The sequence below is a fragment of the Babylonia areolata genome, chromosome 27 (genome assembly GCF_041734735.1).
Source record: "Babylonia areolata isolate BAREFJ2019XMU chromosome 27, ASM4173473v1, whole genome shotgun sequence".
In the NCBI taxonomy this organism is placed as follows: Eukaryota; Metazoa; Mollusca; class Gastropoda; order Neogastropoda; family Buccinidae; genus Babylonia; species Babylonia areolata.
The window spans coordinates 36,997,529-37,019,925 of record NC_134902.1 but is presented as its reverse complement, the minus strand read 5'-3'; the positions used below and the strand labels follow the sequence as shown (position 1 = coordinate 37,019,925).

At 45.2% G+C, this 22,397-nt stretch overlaps 1 protein-coding gene across 1 annotated transcript in view; it reads left to right on the top strand.

Moving 5' to 3' along the window:
* The window catches only part of LOC143300939 (uncharacterized), a 66,778-nt gene extending 45,386 nt beyond the window's left edge, over positions 1–21,392 (top strand). Inside the window, exons 2-3 of the mRNA XM_076614886.1 lie at positions 12,463–12,910; positions 13,962–21,392. Coding sequence (XP_076471001.1) covers positions 12,569–12,910; positions 13,962–14,873 — 1,254 coding nt within the window. The 5' untranslated portion in view covers positions 12,463–12,568 and the 3' untranslated portion in view covers positions 14,874–21,392. The remainder of the gene's footprint in view (positions 1–12,462; positions 12,911–13,961) is intronic.
* The last annotated feature ends 1,005 nt before the right edge of the window (positions 21,393–22,397 follow it).

The window sequence follows — 22,397 nt, the reverse complement described above, 5'->3', positions numbered from 1 at the left end:
CACACACACACACACACACACACACACATTATCCCACACACACACACATACGCATATCACTTTCTGTCCAAATCAATAACAGTGCCCGCTCACAGCAGTGGTTCTTCGCCATGTTCGTGGTGCAGTCGGCATGGCTGACTCTTTACACTGGCTGTGTAATGAAGCCTGTTGTCATCTCGGGGGTCTGTCTCTAATGATACACACAGCTGTCAGTTTTTGGAAGCTCCTGTCAGATGAATTATACAGTTATATAGTTTGTCGTCTCTTAAGTGGATGAGGTTTTTGTTATTAGTTTTATTTGTTTGGGACTTTTGCTGTTGTTTTGCTGGTGCTGCTGCTGCTGCTACTGTTGCACTCAAGCACACGTATGCATGTACGTATGTGCGCGCGCGCGCTCCCTCCCACCACCCAACCCCACCCTGCCCACACACACGCACACACATCCGTACACACACACACGCCCTGATACGCATATGGACGCACGTACACATACGCACGCACACAGATTCACACAAATCTTCACACGTACGTATGCGCGCGCGAGCACGCACACACACACACACACACACACACACACACACACACACACACACACACACACACACGACACACCCATCTACCCCCCTTCCCCTACACACGTGGGCTGGGAGCGTAGGAGGGCACGTGGGGTATTTGAATTAATCACGATCAAAATGAAATCGTGTGTGTGTGTGTGTGTGTAAGAGAGAGAGAGGGGGGGGGGGGGGGAGAAAGAATGTGTATGTGTGTGTGCGGGCGCGTGTGTCTGTTCTTTATCATATTCTTTCTTCAGGACTTTTTTCTCTCTCTTTTTGATTCTGTTTTTCTCCCCTTTTCATTAAATATATATGTGCTGTTGTAACTGATGCCGATTAGCAAGGACAGGTTGGAAGAATTGGCCATGCCCAAAATCTTAATCCTTGACCCAAGAAAAGGTTTTGACTTCTGAGTTCTCTCTCACAAAGACACACACAGAGACACACACACAGATATTTATATGTATATGTATACACACATTCATATATATATATATATATATGTGTGTGTGTGTGTGTGTTTGTGTGTGTTGTGTCTGTGTGTGAGCCTGTCTGTGTTGGTTAATATCAGATATCGACATTTATTAAGCTTACAATCGGGTCAACATCAGAGTCAGAGCCGTATGATCACGGTTTCTCCACTGCTATGGGAATTCATTTACAGCTTGGTCTTTTTGTGACTATGACTCTCGGACTAGTAAGTCAAGACTGCACTGGCTCATAGTGCTGCAGCTTTGGGGGAGTGGTGGCGGGGGGCGGGCTAGTTGGCCTTTGGGGACCTTCCCAGCACTGACTGTCCTAAAAACCTCTTGGCCAAGTGATTGGGGATGTAACTTGGGCAAGACACTCTCCACTGTCATCAGATTCTAACCCAGATGAGCGTGACAACAGATGGTTCTTCTGTTGTTCTGATGGTAAAAGTCGGACACGATTGACTATCATATACTCACAGAATTATGGACGCTGAGCGTGCTAGGACATCAAACCCCCAAATCAACAAGAGCATCAATAACAAAAAGTAGTGATTTGAGACATGCGCAACAAGCCCCAGTCCCCATTCCCAGGTGACTCATCGACGAAAGTTAGCCCAATCCTCCAGACAAGGAAAGCAACAACAGAGAATGGGGGAGGCCCCAAAACAAAACAACACTTGTTGATATTATTCCATGCATATGGCCGGGTTTTCTTTTCCCCCACCAGCACGTGATCTCCGGGAGGAATCCGCTTTCTGTTGTTGCTCTGGCGTGAGAGGGGAGACAAAACAAAACAATTCCTGTGCTTGCAGGGCGTCCCTGGTCTCTGCGGCAGAATTGTGTTGTGTGAGATGACGAGACCCACCGGGACAAATGATCCCCCGGGAAGATTTTTTTTTTCTCCCCCTTTGGCACTGTGAAAGATAATTTTTATTGCGGGTGAGGTGGGGAGGCGTGGGGTTGTTTGTGTCATGTGACTGGGAACCACGTCAGAGACTGCCTCCCTGAAGCGCAGTCCGCATTTATAAAAGGCGGTGTAAGAAACTGGAATGACCCCCCTTTTTGTCTCCGGGGAAGTGCTGGCCTAGTGGTAACGCGTCCCCCAAGGAAGCTAGAGATTCTGAGTGCACGGGTTAGAATCCAGTCAGCAGTATTTTCTCTCCCTCCACTGGACTTGGAGTGGTGGTCTGGACACTTGTCATTCGGATGAGACGATAAACCCAGGTCCCATGTGCAGCATGCACTTAGAGCACGTAAAAGAACCGGCGGCAACAAAAGGGATGTCTCTGGCAAAATTCGATAGAAAAATCCACTTCTATAGGAAAACAAATAAAATCAAAGGCAGAAAAAAACACAAACAAACAAAATAATTAGTGCATGTCAGTGTAGCGACACGCTCTCCCTGGGGAGAGCAACCCTGATTTCACACAGATAAATCTGTTGTGACAGAAGGAGTAATGTAATACAACACAATGCAGTAATTTTGGCACAGCTGCCCAAAACGTGGTTAAATCAACATTATCCTTCTGCTGCTGGACTCTTTCTCCCTCTGTCTCTGATTTGCTTTGTCTCTCCGTCTCTGTCTCTCTGTCTTCTCTCTGACTCTGTCTGTCTGGTTCTCTGTCTCCCCTTTGAAAGCTGAATGAAAGCTCTGTCCCCCACATCACCTCTCTCTCTCTCTCTCTCTCTCTCTCTCTGTGACGTTTAACTCACTCAGTACGACCAGTCCTCTCTTCTCCTCCACACAGACCCCTCGGATGTCCAGTGGGTGTCTGAATGACCCAACACTTAGCTTCCGTCGTCAGAATTGTGGTATTCTTTGTCAACATTCACGTCTTCAGTATAAGAGCCTTCGCTTGCAATATTTTGATGATGGTAATTGGGGTGAAACGCTGTTAACGTCGTCTCTTTCGCCGTTCGTATGGAGAGAGTTAAAGTCACTAGGGATTTTGACCGCCATAGGCCGGTGGATGATTTGGCCACATGCCAGAGTTATTGTTGTTTACATCACTTCCCTTTCGCAGGTAGAATTTTCTGTGTTAGAATCGAGCCGCTGTTACATGGAGGATGTTTATTTTGCCATGATCGGTCAGGAATACATTGTGTGGGTAAGTCATACGTCTGATCGCTTCCTGTCACCTCTGAGTTAGAACCCCAGAAACATCCAGGGGCATTCCGTATCGAAAGGGTTAAGGTTTATGGTGTGAGAGTGGAGGGGTTTGGGGGTAACGAAGGAAGGCTCACTCCAGCAAGTGCGGTTGCGCGCGCGCACTCACACTCATACACGCGCACAAAGACACGCACACACACTTATTCACACACACATGCAGAAATACACACACACACACACACACACACCATCGAGTTCAATAGTCGCACACACACACACACACACACACACACACACACACACACACACACATTCACACACATTCACACGCACGTACATTTATTTACACACAAACAGAAACACAAGCGCGCGCGCGTACACACACACACACACACACACACACACACATTTATTTACACACAAACAGAAAGACAAGCACACACACTAACTCACACACACACACACACACACACACACACACACACACACACACACACACACATGTACCGGGGGGGAACAATGTGTGCAGGAACCAGATAAAGGAAACACCTGCACTGGCTGCATCAGCAACAACGCCCTGTGCAGCGGCATAGAGCCTGTTATCACTCGATGTGCACACAGCGGCTGTTCATTGTCTGTCTGTCTGTCTGTTCTGTCTGTCTGTCTGTCTCCCCTCTCTCTCTCTTTCTTTGCTTTCTGACGTTGTTGCTTGCCCGGGCGGGATGGGTGCAAAAAGGCAGTTGTGCCGGCTTTCCCCACTATCCTCGTGAAGTTAAAAAAAAAATCGTTTCGTTTCGTTTCTCCCGTCTCTCTCTCTCCCTCACTCTCCATCTCCTACTGTCTGTCTCTCTCTTTCTCTCCTCTCTCTCTCCCTCACCCTATCTCCACCACCACCACCCCCTCCCATCTCTCAATACCTCTTCCCCTCCCCCCCCCTCTCTCTCTCTATCTCTCTCTCACTTTCTTCAAACGCTATGCAATCTGCATGATAATAGTTTCGTAGCCGTGGGTATTTCCAATGATATGGGCAGTGCAAATGTTCATGTATCTCTTTCACGCTTTTCTGTATTCACGGCTCATTGTTTCTGTCGTGTTCTCGTGCATTGTGGATGAGGGTGGGTGTATGCGTGCGTGCGTGTGCGCTCGTTCTTTCGCCCGCTGCGTTTTGTGTGTGGTGTGAATGTGCGCAGACGCACGTATGTATGTTTAAATAAACAACCCAGTACACGTGCAGCATGTCTCCCTTACGGCTAGCGGGTCGGAATGATCGGTTTCACCAGCTGTTTTGTGTTCGTTGTGTCAGCTCGACTTCAGTTCCGGGGATTTCCGATTTTCCGCCTTGTCAGCCAGCAATGTGGGCACCGGATGTGTGAGTCATGGGAGAAGGGGGGGAGGGAGGTGATGGTGGAGATGCGGTGAAGGAGTGAGTGTGTGTATGCCACGCGTATGTGGATGTATATGTGTGTTACATCATAATGTCTTTCACTTCTCTGTTGATAGAGTAGGAAGGGAGAGAGAGAGAGAGGGTTGACCGACCAAAGAGGGGGAAAACTAAGAACTGATGTTACGGAAGTGTTTCAGATCAGAACTGGTTGTGTACCTTCGAGTGCGCACTGACGCGCACGCATGCGTTTTCGTATGTCAGTGTAAGTGTGTGCAGGGGAGTGTGGGTGTGTGTAGGTGAGTGCGTGTTTGTGTGTGTGAGTGTGTGTGTCGTGTGTTCTGAGTGTGAATGTGGGTGTTTGTGTGTGTGTGTGAGTGCGTGTTTGTGTGTGTGTATGTGAGTGCGTGTTTGTTTGTGTGTGCGTGTGTGTGTGTGTGCGCGTGCGCGCGCGTACGCTTGTGTGTGTGTGTGTGTGTGTGTGTGTGTGTTCTGAGTGTGAATGTGTTTGTGTGTTCTGAGTGTGAATGTGTGTGTGTGTTCTGAGTGTGAATGTGTGTGTGTATGTTTCTCTACCTGCCAGCCCGCCACGATGTACATGACAGAGCGTGGCATTTCCAGACGGTCTTCACTTCATTAATATACAGTCGTTACGACAGTAGACCGAGTACCACAACTGTTTATGGAGCTTGTAAGTATCCAAAACTGGTCGTCAATCCTGCACAGCGCTGACAGTGAGCCAGCTCTCCTGACAGGTTTAGGGGCCGTCACATATACTGGAGTGATGGCCTAGAGGTAACGCGTCCGCATAGGAAGCGAGAGAATCTGAGCGCGCTGGTTCGAATCACGGCTCAGCCGCCGATATTTTCTCCCCCTCCACCAGACCTCGAGTGGTGGTCTGGACGCTAGTCATTCGGATGAGACGATAAACCGAGGTCCTGTGTGCAGCATGCACTTAGCACACGTAAAAGAACCCACGGCAACAAAAGGGTTGTTCCTGGCAAAATTCTGTAGAAAAATCCACTTCGATAGGAAAAACAAATAAAACTGCACGCAGGAAAAAATGCAAAAAAATGGGTGGCGCTGTAGTATAGCGACGCGCTCTCCCTGGGGAGAGCAGCCCGAATTTCACACAGAGAAATCTGTTGTGATAAAAAGAAATACAAAAAAATACACACGTTGTCGACACTTCGGCGCTCTGTCATCTGTACGCATCAAACGACGATAATGTGTGTAAAAACACTGCCATATTACGTGGGTTTCTTAAGCCATGCGGTGCTTTGGGTTTCATTTGCGGCCCGGCCGTGCGTGCTAAGTTTATTCATTTATCTATTCATTTATTTGTGTTCATTTATTCATTCATTTGTAGTCTGTCATTGTTGATAATTTCCAGTCTGAACCCGTTAAAATCGAACATGGAGTCCCACAGAGATCTGTTTTAGGCCCAGTGCTCTTCATACTGTACACTGCTCCTCTCGCTGAAATTATCAACCGCCATAAAGTCAGTCATCATTCTTTTGCTGATGACACTTAACTCCAGAAGTGATACCCCCGAAAAACAGTCGTCGCTCTTGCAAGAAACATCCAACTGCTTCTTGGACATTCAAAACTGGATGATTCTAAATAAGTTACAATTGAACGCGGACAAAACTGTAGTAATGATCATAGGAACTAAACAAAAACTCTCTTCCGTTACAACTGGCACAATCAAACTTGGCAGTACATCCATCCCTCTTTCCAGTTCAGTCAGGAACCTCGGTGTCGTCCTTGACAATACACACTGCCCATGCAAAAATTTATCAGTCAGACATGTCAATCCTGCTACTGCCAATTGCGGCGCATCAGTTCCATCCGGAAATATCTGTCCATTGACGCTTCTCTCATTCTCTCTCGCCTTGACTACTGTAACTCTCTATTGTCTGGTTTGCCTACTTCATCCATTCAGTCCCTTCAGCGCATACAAAACTCTGCTGCCCGACTCGTCCTCAGAAAGAAAAGATCTGTGCACATCACTCCTCTTTTGCAACATCTCCACTGGCTCCCTGTCTCACACAGAATAAAGTACAAGATCAGCACTCTATGTTATAAATGTATTCACAAAACTGCCCCTTCCTATCTCTGCGGCTGCCTTTACCTCTACACTTCATCTCGCATACTACGATCGGCATCGGATCCACTCTGTTTACGCATACCCAGATTCAAACACTCGACTGTTGGCCGCTGTTCTTTCTCTGTCTCTGGACCTTGCAATTGGAATGAACTTCCTCTTTCGCTTCGTCAAGTCTCCACACTCACCTCTTTCAAGTCTGGTCTCAAAACCTACCTCTTCCCAAAATAGCCTCCCTTCCCTGCCTCTTCCGTGTCTTCAGTTTCTCCATTTTTAGAGATACCCATGCGTGTAAATGATTGGTGCGAAAGCGCTTTGATTTGTCTCAGCACAAGATTCAGCGCTATATAAATACCATTATTATTATTATGTTTCGTTGTAATCTTTCGTTCATTTCTTTTTGTAGCGTTGTGTGGGCTTATATTTTTGTGTTCGTCACCACCACCACAACCACGATAGCGATGTTTAGAATTAGAGGTCAAGGTGACATGGGTCACGCCTTTCTTCCTAAACTTTCTGGAAGGTCTCGCTTACCACGTATTTGCTGAATTGACGGTGGCGATGGGGAGCTATGTCTGTCCGGAAATAGTATTGGCGTTGGTGGAGTCTCTCTCCGGGCGCTGCGTTCTCGGCGCGTACTGTGAGCTAACGTTTACCGCACAGTAGGCTGTCTTGTCAGTGAACACCTCCCTGCCTCCCACTTCGGGTAAATCAAAGAAAATGTGTCTGATTTTTTGCAAAATACCTTGCAGTAGGCGCCCACCCCACCCTGCCCCCTTTAAAAGAAAATAACGAAATAATGATGATCCAGTTTGCTGTTTTCGATCGTGTTCTTTTAAGGCAAAGCAGCGCAGTTTTAGATCTTATGCAGAAGCGGAATAGAACGTTTGCATGGGATGTCGATGCGTCTTCGTAAAAGGCCAACATAAAGTGATCATGACGTCACTTCATGACGCAGTCTTTTGTTTCAGGAGCTGGCGTTTTGCTTTCTCAACTATTTGCAGAGAACGGTAGGTCTGTCCATGGACATCCAGTTATTCGAGTCAATCCTGGCCACCAGTATGCCGCGAAACGTATCGTGCTGTTGAATTTTAATCTCTCGGCATTGAATTACCCCACCGATATCGCGAGTTAACCAGAGGTTTCTCACGCATGAAGTAAACGCCCAGCCACTGATTCATCATTATGTAGTAGTAGTAGTAGTGGTGTAGGGGCTGACATTTGACTGCCTAGGCCTCGCGGACTTTTTTATGTCCCCTTCAATATCAGTCTCCTTTTATTTGTGGGATACATATATGTTTTCTTTTACACGTGCTGTAAATCACTCGTCAAAGTCAATAAATTTTTCTTTTAAATTGATGTTCATCAACTTCATGTCAAGGAGATTTTTTAACACAGTATTTTGTGCAAGTTTAGTTTCGATAGGTAGCGCATTCCATATTTGTGCAATTCTATTAGCTTATGAATTTTTCCTTAGGTTAGTATTACAGTGCTCTTTACAGATTTTCATCATTGAATTTCTTGTGCTCTCATAATCTGACATTATAAAAATATTATTCACATTGACTTCATTATAGCAGTTTAACATTTTGTATGTTTCTGTTAAATCCCCTCTTAGCCTTCTAGCCTTTAATGAACGCAGATTTAAGTATATAAGTCTGTTGATAGCTCATAGATTTGCATTCTTTTAATAACTTAGTTGCTCTTCTTTGTACCCTTTTGGTGAAACAAATTGAGGAGTTTGGGCTCCTGTGAAGGTAAAGTACCCAGAAAGCACCCATCCCCATCTTTAGGGTGACGTTTGTGCCAAGTGGCGATGGGGGCTTATAAGGTCGTTTACAGTAGTACAGTAGGCTATATTATAGGCTGTTGTAGCCATTGAGGACGTTAGATGTGTCGCGGTTTCAAATCATTTCAAACCACGTTGCATACTAGTTACAGCCATACTCCACCGATCGCAGATAGCCGGTCGTTCCAGCTAGGGCTGAATGCGCATCAGTTCTTTAAACCAAAGAGAAACTGAAATTGTGTTTAGCTTAAAAGGACAGTTAGAACCACGTCATAAAGACAATTTCACCCAAATCTTGTTAGAACTCGTAAGATTTTAATCCAGTTTAAAATATATGATTATTTCCTTCAGGCTTGGAACATGACTGAACTGCATAGAATGCCGATGAACTGATGGGATTGGGAGGTGTGATAGATATGGATTGGATGGGACTCTGTGTGTGTGTGTGTGTCTGTTCAGTTGTTCAGTTGCCCCTTTGTGGGTCTGTGTGTCCGCTCTCTCTCTCTCACACACACACACGCTCTCGTCTCACCATCTCCCTCTTTCTTTCTTTTCTATCTCCTCCTGCCCCCCACCCCCACCCCACCCCCTTCTCTCTCGCTGTCTCTCTCCCTCACCTCTCTCTCCCTCCATGTCTGCTGTGGAACGGATGCAGGCCTGTGGAACACAGTGCCGTGATATAATTCGAGAAGCCTGTATGCCCTGTGTGCCCTTTTATTTAGGGGACGTGAGCATCGCCAAATGTAATTGTGCCAGCCGGCATTTCCCCCCCTTGCGGTGTGTGCTGTGTTGCTGCTGTGTGCGCAACTGACCCATGGTAACCATGTACAGGTGCTCTGTGCTTTACACCCTTCCTCCCTGAAGCTCCCCAAAACCTCGGCAGCCCGCATTTACCTCCCTTCCACCGCAACGTGACTGTGCCCCCTTCCGAAAACATGCTCTTGAAAAAAAAGCAAATTTAAAAAAAGGAAAGAATAACTAAATACAGTAAATGTTTTAATGTGTGTGTGTGTGCGCGCGTGCATGTGTTGTATATGTGCATGCGCGTGTGGTGTGGTGTGTGTGTGTATGTGTGTGTGTGTGTGTGTGTGTGTTTCCCCATTGACTAGTTTTCACCCTCGGCGTTAGTGGTGGATAACGCTTAATGAATTTTCGCTTCTTTTGATTTCGGGGTTTCAAGGCTTTCCACAAATAAACCCGAACCTTTTCTGTCTTTGTCATTCTCTCTCTGTCTCTCTCTGTCTCTGTCTCTGTCTCTCTCTCTCTCTCTTCTATATATATATATATGTGTGTGTATATATATATATATATATATATATATATATATATATATAGAAGAGAGAGAAAGAGAGAGAGCGCTTCTCTGTCTATCCATCTCTGTCTTTCTCTGTTTCTGTTTCCCTTTCTTTCTATTCTTATTGTTAACAGTTAGGGAAACTGAATCGGGTTATAGTGTCCTGGTTTTTTAGCAAAAAGGTAATGTAAACATTTATAATCTGGCCTGTATACAGCTTTTATCATGCCTGTCGTTTTCAATCTAAAAACATGTTTACGTATTTCAGTCCTGTTTGTTTTACCCTCAGTTTTCACACACACACACACACACACACACACACATGCACGTACGCACACACGTATGTGCACTTACGTGTGTGTGTGTGTGCCGATACACCTCCTCTTCTTCACCTACCCCCACCCACATCCAGCCACAAGCTTCCACACCAATTTACTGTTTTCGTTAAGTCTGATGTTATGTCATCACACTTTTTTTTTTATCACGTCTGACGCTCTTCAGTGCTTGCGTTTGCCAATCGTCTTAGCTTAACACTTTTCCACCACCCTCAGCTAACCAACCTATCCACCCACCGACACTCTTCCCCCAACATCCCCACCCAAGACCATTTTTACAGTTTCCGTTAATGTAATTCTGACGTTATGTGATCACACTCCGACGCGAGTGGGGAAGGCTTCAGCACGGTGTTCAGACTGGCAGACTTTGCCCTCAATTTCTTTGCTGTCTTCACGGCCGTTTTGTGCTGCTGTTCTTTTTACTCTTTCTTTTCTTTCTTTCGTTCTTCGTGGCTCGATGCACGGCAGCTCTGTGCCTCGTTGAAAGAGGAACAAAGAAAGGAGGAAGGTGCCAGAGGCGGTGCCGTTATCGTTAAAAGAACAGAGCACAGCTGCCGAGTGCATAGGCGGTTGGCACGTGCCAGTCAGTGTGTGTGTGAGTGTGTGTGTGTGAGAGAGTAGTTAAGAGTGCGTGTGTGTCTGTGAATGAGGGAGAGAGAGAGAGCGTGTGTGTGTGTGTGTGTGTGTGTGTGTCTGTTTAAATTATGTACAGCAGAACTGCGCAATATTTTAAAGATCAAGATTTATTATGTGACTTTGAATAGCATTTAACTTATTACTGTACAAGTGTTTCACCCACTTCGACTTTACTGATGTAGAACGATGCTGATGTTTACGGAGGCAACTCCACACTCTTATTGGTACAGGTTTGGTTTTGTTTGCTTTTTTAACAAGAAGTCTCTGGTCTTCACTTTATGTGCAGGTTTTGATTTTTACAACGAATGATATTGCTGAGCTTGAGTCTATGCGTGCATTATTTGATTTCGCACAACTTTGCCGTCGTATGTTCAGGTTTCCACTTGACAGTTAACTGCGACGTCAGTGCGTTGATTGTGTATTATGTTCATGAGAACAGTTTCATGTTCAAGGAGACATCAGTATATGCAGAATGATCCATATACGCTACACCACATCCGTCTGCTTTACTACTACTACTACAAATACTACTGATAATAACAATAATGATAATAATAATGGAGATTGACGCTCACACCTCTCAGGCAGGAAGCTCGAGGCGTTCAATAATAAGTTGTCCTTACATGAACATACATGCATCAAGTATACATGCGTACACGAATAAGCACAATTTTCATCCTAATAGATAATCATACGATTACCTTTCTGTTTTGTAGACCTGGACCTTATCAGGTACACATCATACACGAAGAGCATTCTCATCTCATCTCATCTATCCCATGACCCGTGGGTGGGTCGTTGGGGCACCATGGATGACTGCCTGGTCAGCTCGCGCCACCTGCCTCGGTCCTCAGCGGCCCTTTGAGTTGTGGCAAATGGCAGGCCCGTCCACTCTTTGATGTTGTCCTCCCACCGCTTTCTCTGTCTGCCTCTCTTCCTCCTTCCTTGTACGGTACCCTGCAGGATGATCTTGGCTAGGCCGTCTGATCGTGTGACGTGTCCATACCAGCGGAGCTTGCGTTCCTTCACTGTGGTTAGCAGGTCTTTGAATGGGCCAATGGCGTTTTGAACTCTTCTTTTCACTTCCTCATTTGTGATGTGGTCTTTGTATGTAATGTTCAGGATCTTGCGGAAGCATCTCATTTCCAGGGCCTGGATTCTTCTCTGGAGTTCTGCAGTGAGGGTCCAGGATTCGCAAGCGTATAGAAATATTGAGAAGATGAGGGAGCGCATTAGTCTGATTTTGGACGAGAGGGAGATCTTTTTGTCCTTCCATATAGTCTTCAATCGACTCAGTGCGGCAGTAGTCTGCGCGATTCTGGACAGGACCTCTGGTTTCGAACCCTCGTCTGACACAATGGCACCCAAATATTTGAAGGAGGAGACTTCTTCCAGTTTTTCACCGTTTACGTGCAAGTTGGACGTTACGCCTTGGCTGTTGTTGGTCATAACCTTGGTCTTCTCGGCACTGATCTCCATGCCGTAGGCTGATGATGTCTTGTCAAGTTTGTGCACGAGTTCTTCGAGTTCTTTCTCTTCTCCTGCCAGGCCATCAATGTCATCGGCAAAGCGCAGGTTGGCGATGACTCTGCCTCCAATGCTGACAGTTCCCACATGATCCCACATGATCTTCCAGGGCGTCAGTCATGATCCTTTCAAGAAAGAGGTTGAAGAGAGTGGGAGAGAGTAGACAGCTCTGTCGAAGAGCATTAGAAACTGATTAAAAAACAACACACAAAAAGCAAACACTTGGCAGTCACAAGGCAATCTTTCTGTTTTGCAGACTTTTGGGGACTTTCACCAGAAGGCGAACAGACCGCTTCCCACCACCACCAAAAGGTCAGTGACGCCGTCGTCAGTCGTCATCATCGCCGTAACCATTGCCCACCATGGCCACCCGCATACCCATCAACAAGGAGAGCAGCCTGGGCTTCGACGACCGCCAGAAGCGGATCTGGGAGGACATGGAGACGGACATGGAGAGGAGGCGGCGGGAGTGGGAGGAGGAGATCGAGAAGATGAGGAAGGAGTTCTTCATGCTGCGCCCGGAGGACGAGGGGCTGGCGGGACGGCTGGGGAGGGTGACAGGGGGTGCCGGGGGATCCTCCCTGCCCCTGGGGATCGGCGAGCGGCTGGGACCCCGGAGCCGCCTGCTGGAGACATCCTCCTCGTCGGATGAAGGGTCCCGGGGCATGGTTGTGAAGGACGACAAGGGGAACCCCGTGTTTAAGGTGAGGGAGGGGTGGATGGGGTGACTTCTTCCACTAGAACCCCGTGTTTAAGGTGAGGGAAGGTGAGGGAGGGGTGGATGGGGTGACTTCTTACACTAGAACCCCGTGTTTAAGGTGAGGGAGGGGTGAGTGTGGTGACTCCTTTCGTTCGTTAGAACCCCGTGTTTAAGGTGAGGGAGGGGTGGGTGGGGTGACTCACCATGTTTTGTAGTACACCATGATAAGGATCCCCGTGTTTAAGGTGAAGGGTGGTTGGGGTCTCCAAAGGCCCCACCGGCCCCCAAGGCTGCAGTACTAAGAGAGAGTCCTTCACAAAAGACGAATCTGTAAATGATTTCCCATTGCTGTGGATAAACTATCGATCATTCAGTTTTCTCTCTACTGTTGGCCCAGCCGTGAATTTATGACAATTTCTGGTAAAAGCGTTGAGCATATATATATGAATTCAGCCAATGGACCATCTGGCAACTGTTTGGACGTTTCAGTTTTCTGTTTGGCAAGATCTCATAGAAATGTGGTTGTGATCCACTGGAAAAAAAAGAATCAGCATCAGCTTGTAGCAATAAAAAAAAATTGCAGTGATGGAAAAAAGGTCTGTCAATAGTTGCAGTATGTGTAAGAGTAGTAATAACATTAACATACTAAATAATAGTATTAGTAATGACACATGACAGTGATCATGTTAGTAATAGCAGTAGCAGCTGTAGTAGTAGTAGCAGCAGCAGCAACAGTAATGACAGAAGTGGTAACAACAGGTGCACCATCCTCATCCTTTTTGCTTGAAGTAGTAGTTGTATTCTTTGCTATCGTGCATAATTTGCATCTGTGTGTGGGTGTGGGTGTGTGTGTGTGTGCGCGCGCGTACGTGCGTGCATGTATGTGTGTGTGTGTGTGTGTGTGCGCGCGTATGTGTATGTGTTTCGGATGGAAAAAAGAAAGCGCACTGTGCAGCCCATTTTATTTTTTCTTGTGCTTATCCCTTTACCCTTGTAGTCTTTCGATACAATTTCGTTTCGTTTCGTTTCCTGACCATTATTGCCTGGTGCCCTAGGTGCTGTTTGACGTGCACGACTACCGGCCGGAGGAGGTGTCGGTGAAGATGGACAACAACAAGGTGATGGTGACTGCCCGGCACGAGGCCCAGCAGGGCGGGTCCTCGGTCAGCAAGGAGTACAGCCGCCAGGTGACCATCCCGCCCAACATCGACCCGCTCACCCTGCAGTGCACCATGGGCCCGGACGGCGTCCTGGCCGTTGAGGCGCCCATCCCCGCCCCCAGCTACACCGCCCTCAAGGACACCGCTACCACCCTCCCGATCCGCACCGCCTCCCCGGGCTCTTCTGCTCCCTCCTCCTCCTCCTCCACACCAGCCCCCTCCTCCACCACCACCCCCGTGCACCAGTCGTCTTCCAGCTACCAGAGCACCTCCTACCAGCATGGAGGAGGGGACGGCGCCGGGTACCCTGCCGGCTACAAGCCAGTCTCTGCTCAACTGCACAACTCCGCGCCACCTGCCCCCACCACTGCTGGTGGTACCTCGTCCTCCCTGGCGGGTTCCCAGCAAGCATCGTCCTCGAGGGACACGTCCTCGTCCTGCTCGTCGGGGTTCTCCAAAGTCAGCCCCCCTTACCAGGCTGGGGGCCCCGGGGTGGGACGCATAGGCTCCCCAGTGGTGCTGGCCGAGCCGGGCAAGTTCAAGGTGGAGATCGACATCGAGGACTTCAAGCCCGAGGAGCTGACGGTGAAGACGCAGGACCAGCGCGTGGTGGTGTGCGCCAAGCGCGAGGAGAAGGTGGGCACGAGCACCAGCACACGCGAGCTGAGCCGCGAGCGCTCTCTGCCGGACAGCGTGGACCCCCTGACCATCAAGGCCTTCTTCACGGACGGCGGGAAGCTGATCATCGAGGCCCCCTACAGAGAGGCTGCTGCTGCCGCCTCCCAGTCCCAGGTCACCAGCAGGTAATCAGCTTCCGTCACGGCCAGCTGCCGGGTGACCTGCCTCCACATGTACTGATACACTTCTTCAGCGGCCGTCAAGCTTACAGAGCTGGCGAGGGACTAGCCCAGTGAAAGGGCGGAGAGACGGAGGACTGTGTGTGGAGAGTGAAAGGCGGTCACTGGGGCATCATCATTTTCTGGACAGTGTTGGTTTCCCTTGTGAGCCTGTCAGTCAGTCAGTCAGTCAATACCAATACATGTGTTGTCTGTCCGTCTGTCTGTCGCTGTGTGCTAACAGGTAAAAGGCTGTTCCTGTTATATGTGTGTGTGTGATGTCAGGCTGTACGTGTGGCTGTGATCTGTGTCCTTACTGTGCTATTTGTGTTGAAGGTAACATTCGCTGTCACTTTATGTGTAAAAAAAAAGGTCATGTAACGTGATTCTAGTTGCCGTCCGTCCTGGAATGGTGGAGACACAAAATTCTGATATTGATAATGGTCACAATATGAGAGACATATAGCCATGTAATAGATATCAAGAAATAATATGCATAATCAACGATCAGCTGTCGTTTCACCTGTCGCGTACACATTTTTCACAACCTTCATACAAGATGAAAGTTCAGGATCTCTTGATTATATTTCACGTATGAGTACATATACCTACATGAGCTATGCGTTCATGGATACGCATGCGCGACGCACACACACACACACACACACACACACACACACACACACACACACACACACACACGTGTGTGTGTGTGTGTATAAACATATACACAGATAGATACATAGATATAGATATTCAAACAATTATTACAAACTATAATACAGAACGCATTTTGCTTCACTTTGTCAGGATAGGAATATTTAATGCCTTGTACAAAACAAGTTCTTGTCAGAGGGCAGAGTTCCAAAGCCTGGTGCGAGGAAGGTAACCAGAGGACAATTATTGCTCACTGGCTCAGAAATACGTAACAATGTCAACATGCACAGCGGAACAAATATTTTATGGTCACAGATTCCTTACGTTAACACACAAAAGTAACTTCTTTTTTTTAATGAGAACAGCAAACCAGTGCTCGAGGTTACGGCTGCAAAATTTGAGCACCAACAAATTAAAAACAACAGTAACATTGCATGAACCTTCTTAATTCGCCTGTCGTTTGCAGACTGTCTCCATGTGTCTTAAGACCTGCACCGATGCTGTATAATGAGGAAAAAAATTACCATCGTTATTTTCACCTGTACTGTTCGATAGCGGGACAGGACAGGTTCCCTCTCCAATGTCTCTATTCTCCTATTTTATTTTTCTCAGATTCCTCTGCGTTCTGTCTCTTCGTCATAGCGACTGCTGATCCATTTGGTTGCTTGTCATTGATCTCTTTCAGGGGTAGAGGACGTAGTGTTTTCTTAAAGATGATGAAGGGGGAGGCTGGTGGTGATGCCGATGTTGCTATGGAGGTACATAAGGTTTTGGAGAACGTGACAAGGATGTACTGTTCCAGAGTATTGAACGAACGATTCACAGGCATTATGCGAAGACGTTTACAGTATGTTTGTTTTCACGCGGAAAAGAAAATAAGTTTTTTTTATGGATTTCTCTGAGTTTGTAGGGTTTTGTTATTGTTGTTGTTTTTGACAGATTGTGTTTCAGGATTTCGAAAACGTCGAGAGTAGACGTCACCAGTGACAAAGATTTACTACAGTATGCATTGTAGTTCCAGGACATAACGATGACAGAGTATCATGTTTGTGCACGTTTTATGCACCGTGTCAGATTTCTGTTTTATGTAATGGATAAGCTGATGAAATTTTTTAAAAGCACGTCTGGTTGAAGTAGTCTTAAGATTTCCTTTTTATATTTAAATAGCGGGAGTCATACATGAATAAAAAGTTGAAAATGTCATCGTAGCATGAAAGACCCGCATACGTTACAGAAGGCTGCTAATCTGTTGACCTGAAAAGCAAGGACGTGGGATGCCTTTGTCAAACTAAATCCAACAGGTGCAGCCATGAGCGTTGGGAAAGCAGAATTCTCTGTTGAATTGTGACATTTCCACAAGAAATTCAGTTGTGTTGTTTTTTTTCCAGAATGATGATGCTTGAAAGATACCAGAAGAGATTCAACGATGTTTGTTTTCCCCATGATTGTAGTTTTCAAAAGAGCATCTGACGGTAGTCTTTTTTTTTTCTTTTTTTTTTTCTTTTTTTTTTGACGGATCAGTGTTTTCTATTTAATATGTGTAACATGTGCAGCCTGATACACAGAAAGAGTTGTCATGATGCAGGTGGTGACTGTTTTCATTAATCAATTTGCCCCCGGTACAGATAACGAGTATTTTGTGTCAAACGTTGACATGCTATTTTCCCTCTTTCCTTGTGCTTCGTGGTGCACAGTTTAGGCTGTCAAACATTTTGTTGTCGATGTTTTAGATGGCTTGGTGGTACAAGAGAACTGCTTTTTGATTATGATATAAAAACCTGTGAGAGTGAGAATTTATTTTGATGTGAGAGGACCTTACAGGTTTCCTTGTGGAGGTTCAAGTGTGATTGAACCCTTATTCTTGCACCATTTTGTTCTCCTTTTTTGTGTGTGTGCACTGAAAAAAAATAATTGCAGGTGATTTTGTTACTGCTGATTGGATTACACAAGTATTGGTGCATACACTGGTAAATTATTTTGGGGTAGACAGCTGCTTTTACTCACGTTTCCGATAATGGATTACGCATAATTCTGTGCTAACTGGGTTTTATCCTTTGTTGTGGATTTCACCAAACTGGGCTGATTTATCATGTGGATGTGAAATATGTTTATTTTTGCTTTTTCTTTGTTTGTTGTTGTTGTTGGGTTGTTTTTTTTGTTGTTTTTTTAGTCAAGGACGTATTACAAATGTCAGTGAGAATACAGAATGTTATGTTTTTTATGGAATGAATACATGTATAGATGTACCTTTTATCTTCCAAGTGATGAGTAAAAATTGTGAATTTACATTCAAAGAGGAAGAGTTGTCTGTGTGTGTTTTTTTCATTTGAAATTCACCGTTTTCTGTTTGTGTTATTGTTCTTTCTTTGTTTTTATGATGTTCTTTTCAAATGGTTTTACATAGTGTGTTTACTGTTGATACTGATAAATGCTATACTGTGCCCCTGTACGTTTATGCTAATAAGTCCAAACTTAAACTTTCGTTCATATCTGATGTGGTTCTTTTTTTTTTTTTATCTTCGCGTGTGCGTTATGACCTGTGATAGGATGTGTGATTGGAATTCTTGTGGTGAGTGAGTGTATCAGAACTCAGATAAAGAACGCATATACCTATTCACAAAACTCAACATACTATGCATGACTGGATATGCACATGTATGTGCGTACAATGCACGTAAACACACACACACACACACACACACACACACACACACACACACACACAGGTGAACTCCTGGTCACATTTCTGACTGCACACAGATTTTTTTTTAGCTCAGACAAGTGTCTTGTTTCGTAAGTAATTTGGATGTTGATTGACTTCATCCAACTCGTTACCTGTTTAATCGGTACCAGCATAGACACAGGCAAGCGCGCGCACGCATGCATACAGACTGAAGCAAATCCACATTTCCTTTCTTTGAAATAGCTTACGTTAGCGTGTGTATTCACACACACACACACACACACACACACACACACACACACACACACCTTACCGTAAAAACAAAAGGCTGCTGCAATGTAATTACACAACAGTTGCGCTCCATCCATCCACTTCGAGGCGGTAATAAGCTTCAAAAAACGAGAGAGAGAAAAAGGCTTCAGACCACTGCCATGTCTATCCCAAGATAACAATGCGCCAAGAACGTTGCACTTACGAAATGATGTTTCACGGTGAAAACACCGTACATCAGTCTCATACATGCCGTCACTCTGGGAGATAAGAGATTGTTTTGACGTGACGTATCAGCGTCAGTGCACACGGCGTGTTGTCAGCCGTATTGGTGGTGGAGCATCCATGCTGCTGTGTATTGTTCCTCGTCATTTGTAATAAACAATGTCTACACTGTAAGAACTCGCTATTGAACTGCATCTTTGTGACGAGAAGCATGTGTGTTTGTGTGTGTGTGTGTGTGTGTGTGTGACACCGCTGTGTGTGTGTCTGTAAGTGAGCGTGTGTGTGTGTGTGTGTGTCTGTCGCAAACCAGAACTCTGACAGAATCGCAACGGAAACAAACTGAGAAGGGAACAAAAACCTGACAAGTTGAAAGTTGAACGACAAAGATAAAGTTGGAAGAGTTGTGACTCTCTAGGTTCAACACCCGTACGCTAGAATTTCGTGAAAAAGATAATAGATATATGTATAGTGGGGTTGGGAAAGAATAAGATAAGACAGAATACACAACTTACACGAACAGCGTTTCAATCAACCGCCATTATGCCCGTCCGAGCTTGGCCTTCGTGAGGAAACTTCTCACGAGGGCCATGGTCAGTCAGGTGACGTTGTGACCCCTTATTTGCATATGACCTCGGAAAGTTCCATAATTCATAAGAAAGCTTTTCAGCACAGAAATGGCCCTCTGTGATCGGCTGTGCTAAAAGCAACATGAATTGGATTGGGTTTGTAAAGAGCTTTCAATACACAGAAAATTGTTGGTTAGTATTAAAACTGTCATGATCTTGACTGGCCTTATTTGGTACTTTTTGTAAGAGATATATGAGACTGGAAGAGAGGAGTATTGGCAGACGTTTTAAGCTCTTTGTCGGTATAGCTTAAATCCTCATCAGTGAAGCTTTTCACCACTGGGGCTCTCCACCAGTGGAACTCTTCAGTGAAGTTCTTCAACAATGAAGCTCTTCAACAATGAAGCCTTTCATCAGTGAAGCTCTGTGTCAATGAAGCTCTTCATCAGTGGAGCTCTGTGTCAATGAAGTTCTTCAACAATGAAGCTCTTTATCAGTGGAGCTCTTTATCAGTGGGACATAGCTCTTCATCAGTGAAGCTCTTTATCAGTGGGACATAGCTCTTCATCAGTGAAGCTCTTTATCAGTGGGACATAGCTCTTCATCAGTGAAGCTCTTTATCAGTGGGACTTTCCTTCGGCTCTTCAACAATTAAATTCTTCATCAGCGAAGCCCTTTATTAGTACAGCTGAAGTCTTCATCAGTGGAGCTTGGCTCTTCATCAGTGAAGCTGTTCATCAGTGGAGCTGAACTCTCCATCAGTGGAGCTTAGCTCTTCATCAGTGAAGCCTTTCGTCACTGAAGTTCCTCATAAGTAGAGCTGAACTCATCATTAGCAGAGCTTAGCTCTCCATCAGACTAACAAAACATGATGTAAGTTATCATTCAAACATAAAACAGTGTGAAGCAGAGAGACAGACTACATGTATTGATTTCATCGCTGGAATGGACGGAGAAGGGTTCAGTTTGGTTAATTATCCTGATGAATTACCCGCCTTTTCATTGACCGGATACTGAACTGGATCAATTCCACGTGACAACCGATCTCTCTGTCTGTGTGATGTTCGGGCTGCTGTCCAAGGGTAGAGCGAGTCGCCACAATGCAGGGCCACTGAATCGTTCCCTCCGAAAGCCTTGGGGTTTTTTTGTGTTTTGTTTTTTTAGGTTAAACGAGGGAGGTGTATGCGTGACAAGTTCCTTGAAGCTGACCAGCTCTTCTAATGGTCGGTGTTTACTGGTTTCATGTGGCAAATAGTGACTGGTATGTTCATGTGGGTGTTGAAGAAAATGAAAAAAAAATGCATACATACATACATACATACATACATACAATGCACTTCATACATACATACATACATATTTTTGGGTCTCCTGAATCTAGATTTGCTAATTTGTGCACTGTCATTAGGTTGGGCTACCCAGTGCTAATATACCCAACTAGGAAGCGAATGTCCAGGGGTTTGAATCCCGTAATTTTTACTCCCCTACCCCCGTCCATAAGACATTGTGGTGGCATGTATACTAGTGTTTCGCATGAGAAGATGTCCCATGTGCAGCAATCACTTTGCGCAAGTAAAACGAACACGGCAACAAAAATGCTTTATCCCTGGCAAAATTCTGTTTAAAAAATCCACTTTGACATGAAAAGAATACAACTGCACACAGAAAAAGAAATGGTGGCGCGGCACTGTGTCAACGCTGTGTCCTCGGGGAGAGCGGTCCGATTTCACACAGGAAAAAATGTTGTGAAAAACATAAATACTATAATATGAAATACTGTAATACAATGTGACACAAGAAGTCGATTTTTAACACACAAGAATTAACTAACAGGATTAAAAATGAAGACCAGGAAAATTCTTCATTGTCCTGGTGTATGTTGGACAGGGACAGATGTTTCTTTGTTTCGATGTTTGTTGTCTCAGTCATGGAATGGAATGAAGGATTCGGTTGTTTTAGATTACTGATCGATTGTGTTGGTCTGTGTGTGAATGTGGATATAATGTTAAGGTTTTCAGTTTGTGTCGAATATATTCTCTCTCATTTCTTATGCCACGTTGTTGTTGTTGTTGTTTGTTGTTGTTGTTTTTTTTTGGGGGGGGTGGAAGGGGCGGGGGGGGGGGTTGTTTTTGTTTTTTGTTTTTCTTTTCTCTCTGTTATCTATGGGTATGCGATTGGCGCGAATAAAAATATTGAATACGTCTGTTTGTTTGTTTATTTGCTTTTGGGTTTGTTGTTATTGTTGTTTGTTGTTGTTTTTAAGAAATGTTGATGTGATTTTTTTTGCAGGCAGTTCCCAGTGAATACGAGTGAATACGCGCATTTACGGATGTTCATCTGTGTGTGTGCGTGCGTGCGTGTGCGTGTGTATACATGCGTGTGTATGTTCGCGCGGGCGCGTGTGTATGTGTGTGTGTGTGTGTGTGTGAGCGAGAAAGGTGGAAGTTGTGGCATTGCATGGAGAGCGAGGGGAATGTGCAAGTTACAGAATGCGTGATTTGTGAAAACACCAACATTTATGTTTGCATCACAGACCCCACGTGTTGTCCCATCCCGTGTTTTTAGAATAGATTAACTCACCTGCCCACTACAGCATGAGCTGAATCCTGACTTCCCTGAAAACATTACTCACATCCGTACAATTGTAATTCCTTGTTCCAAAGCGTTGTCACATTTTCTTCGAAATCTCTCGGGCGAATGCACATATATCATCATATGCTTCCTTGGATCATTTCAGTTGTGATGCTCTTTTCTTTAAGCAGAAAGTAGATGATATCGATTGCGTTTAGATATTTGCATTTATCTTCCTATACCTTTGTAGGTTTTCCTTTAAGGTATTCATACTTTCCTTGAACCATCTGTAGATAAGATCGATTTTCACTTATGCTCCTTTGTATATATTAATGGACTGTTCTCATAATTATGTAGCCGAGCCTTTAATTTTTTTTAATTATTTTTTTACAATTATAAGTTTGTATTTAAAGTGTGCATTTTCAATAAAAGGTGTCTGCAAGCGTTCGCAATTAAATTCGATTCGATTTATGACCTTCAAGTAATTTCTTTCTTTCTTTCATTTTCTTGCTGATATATATTT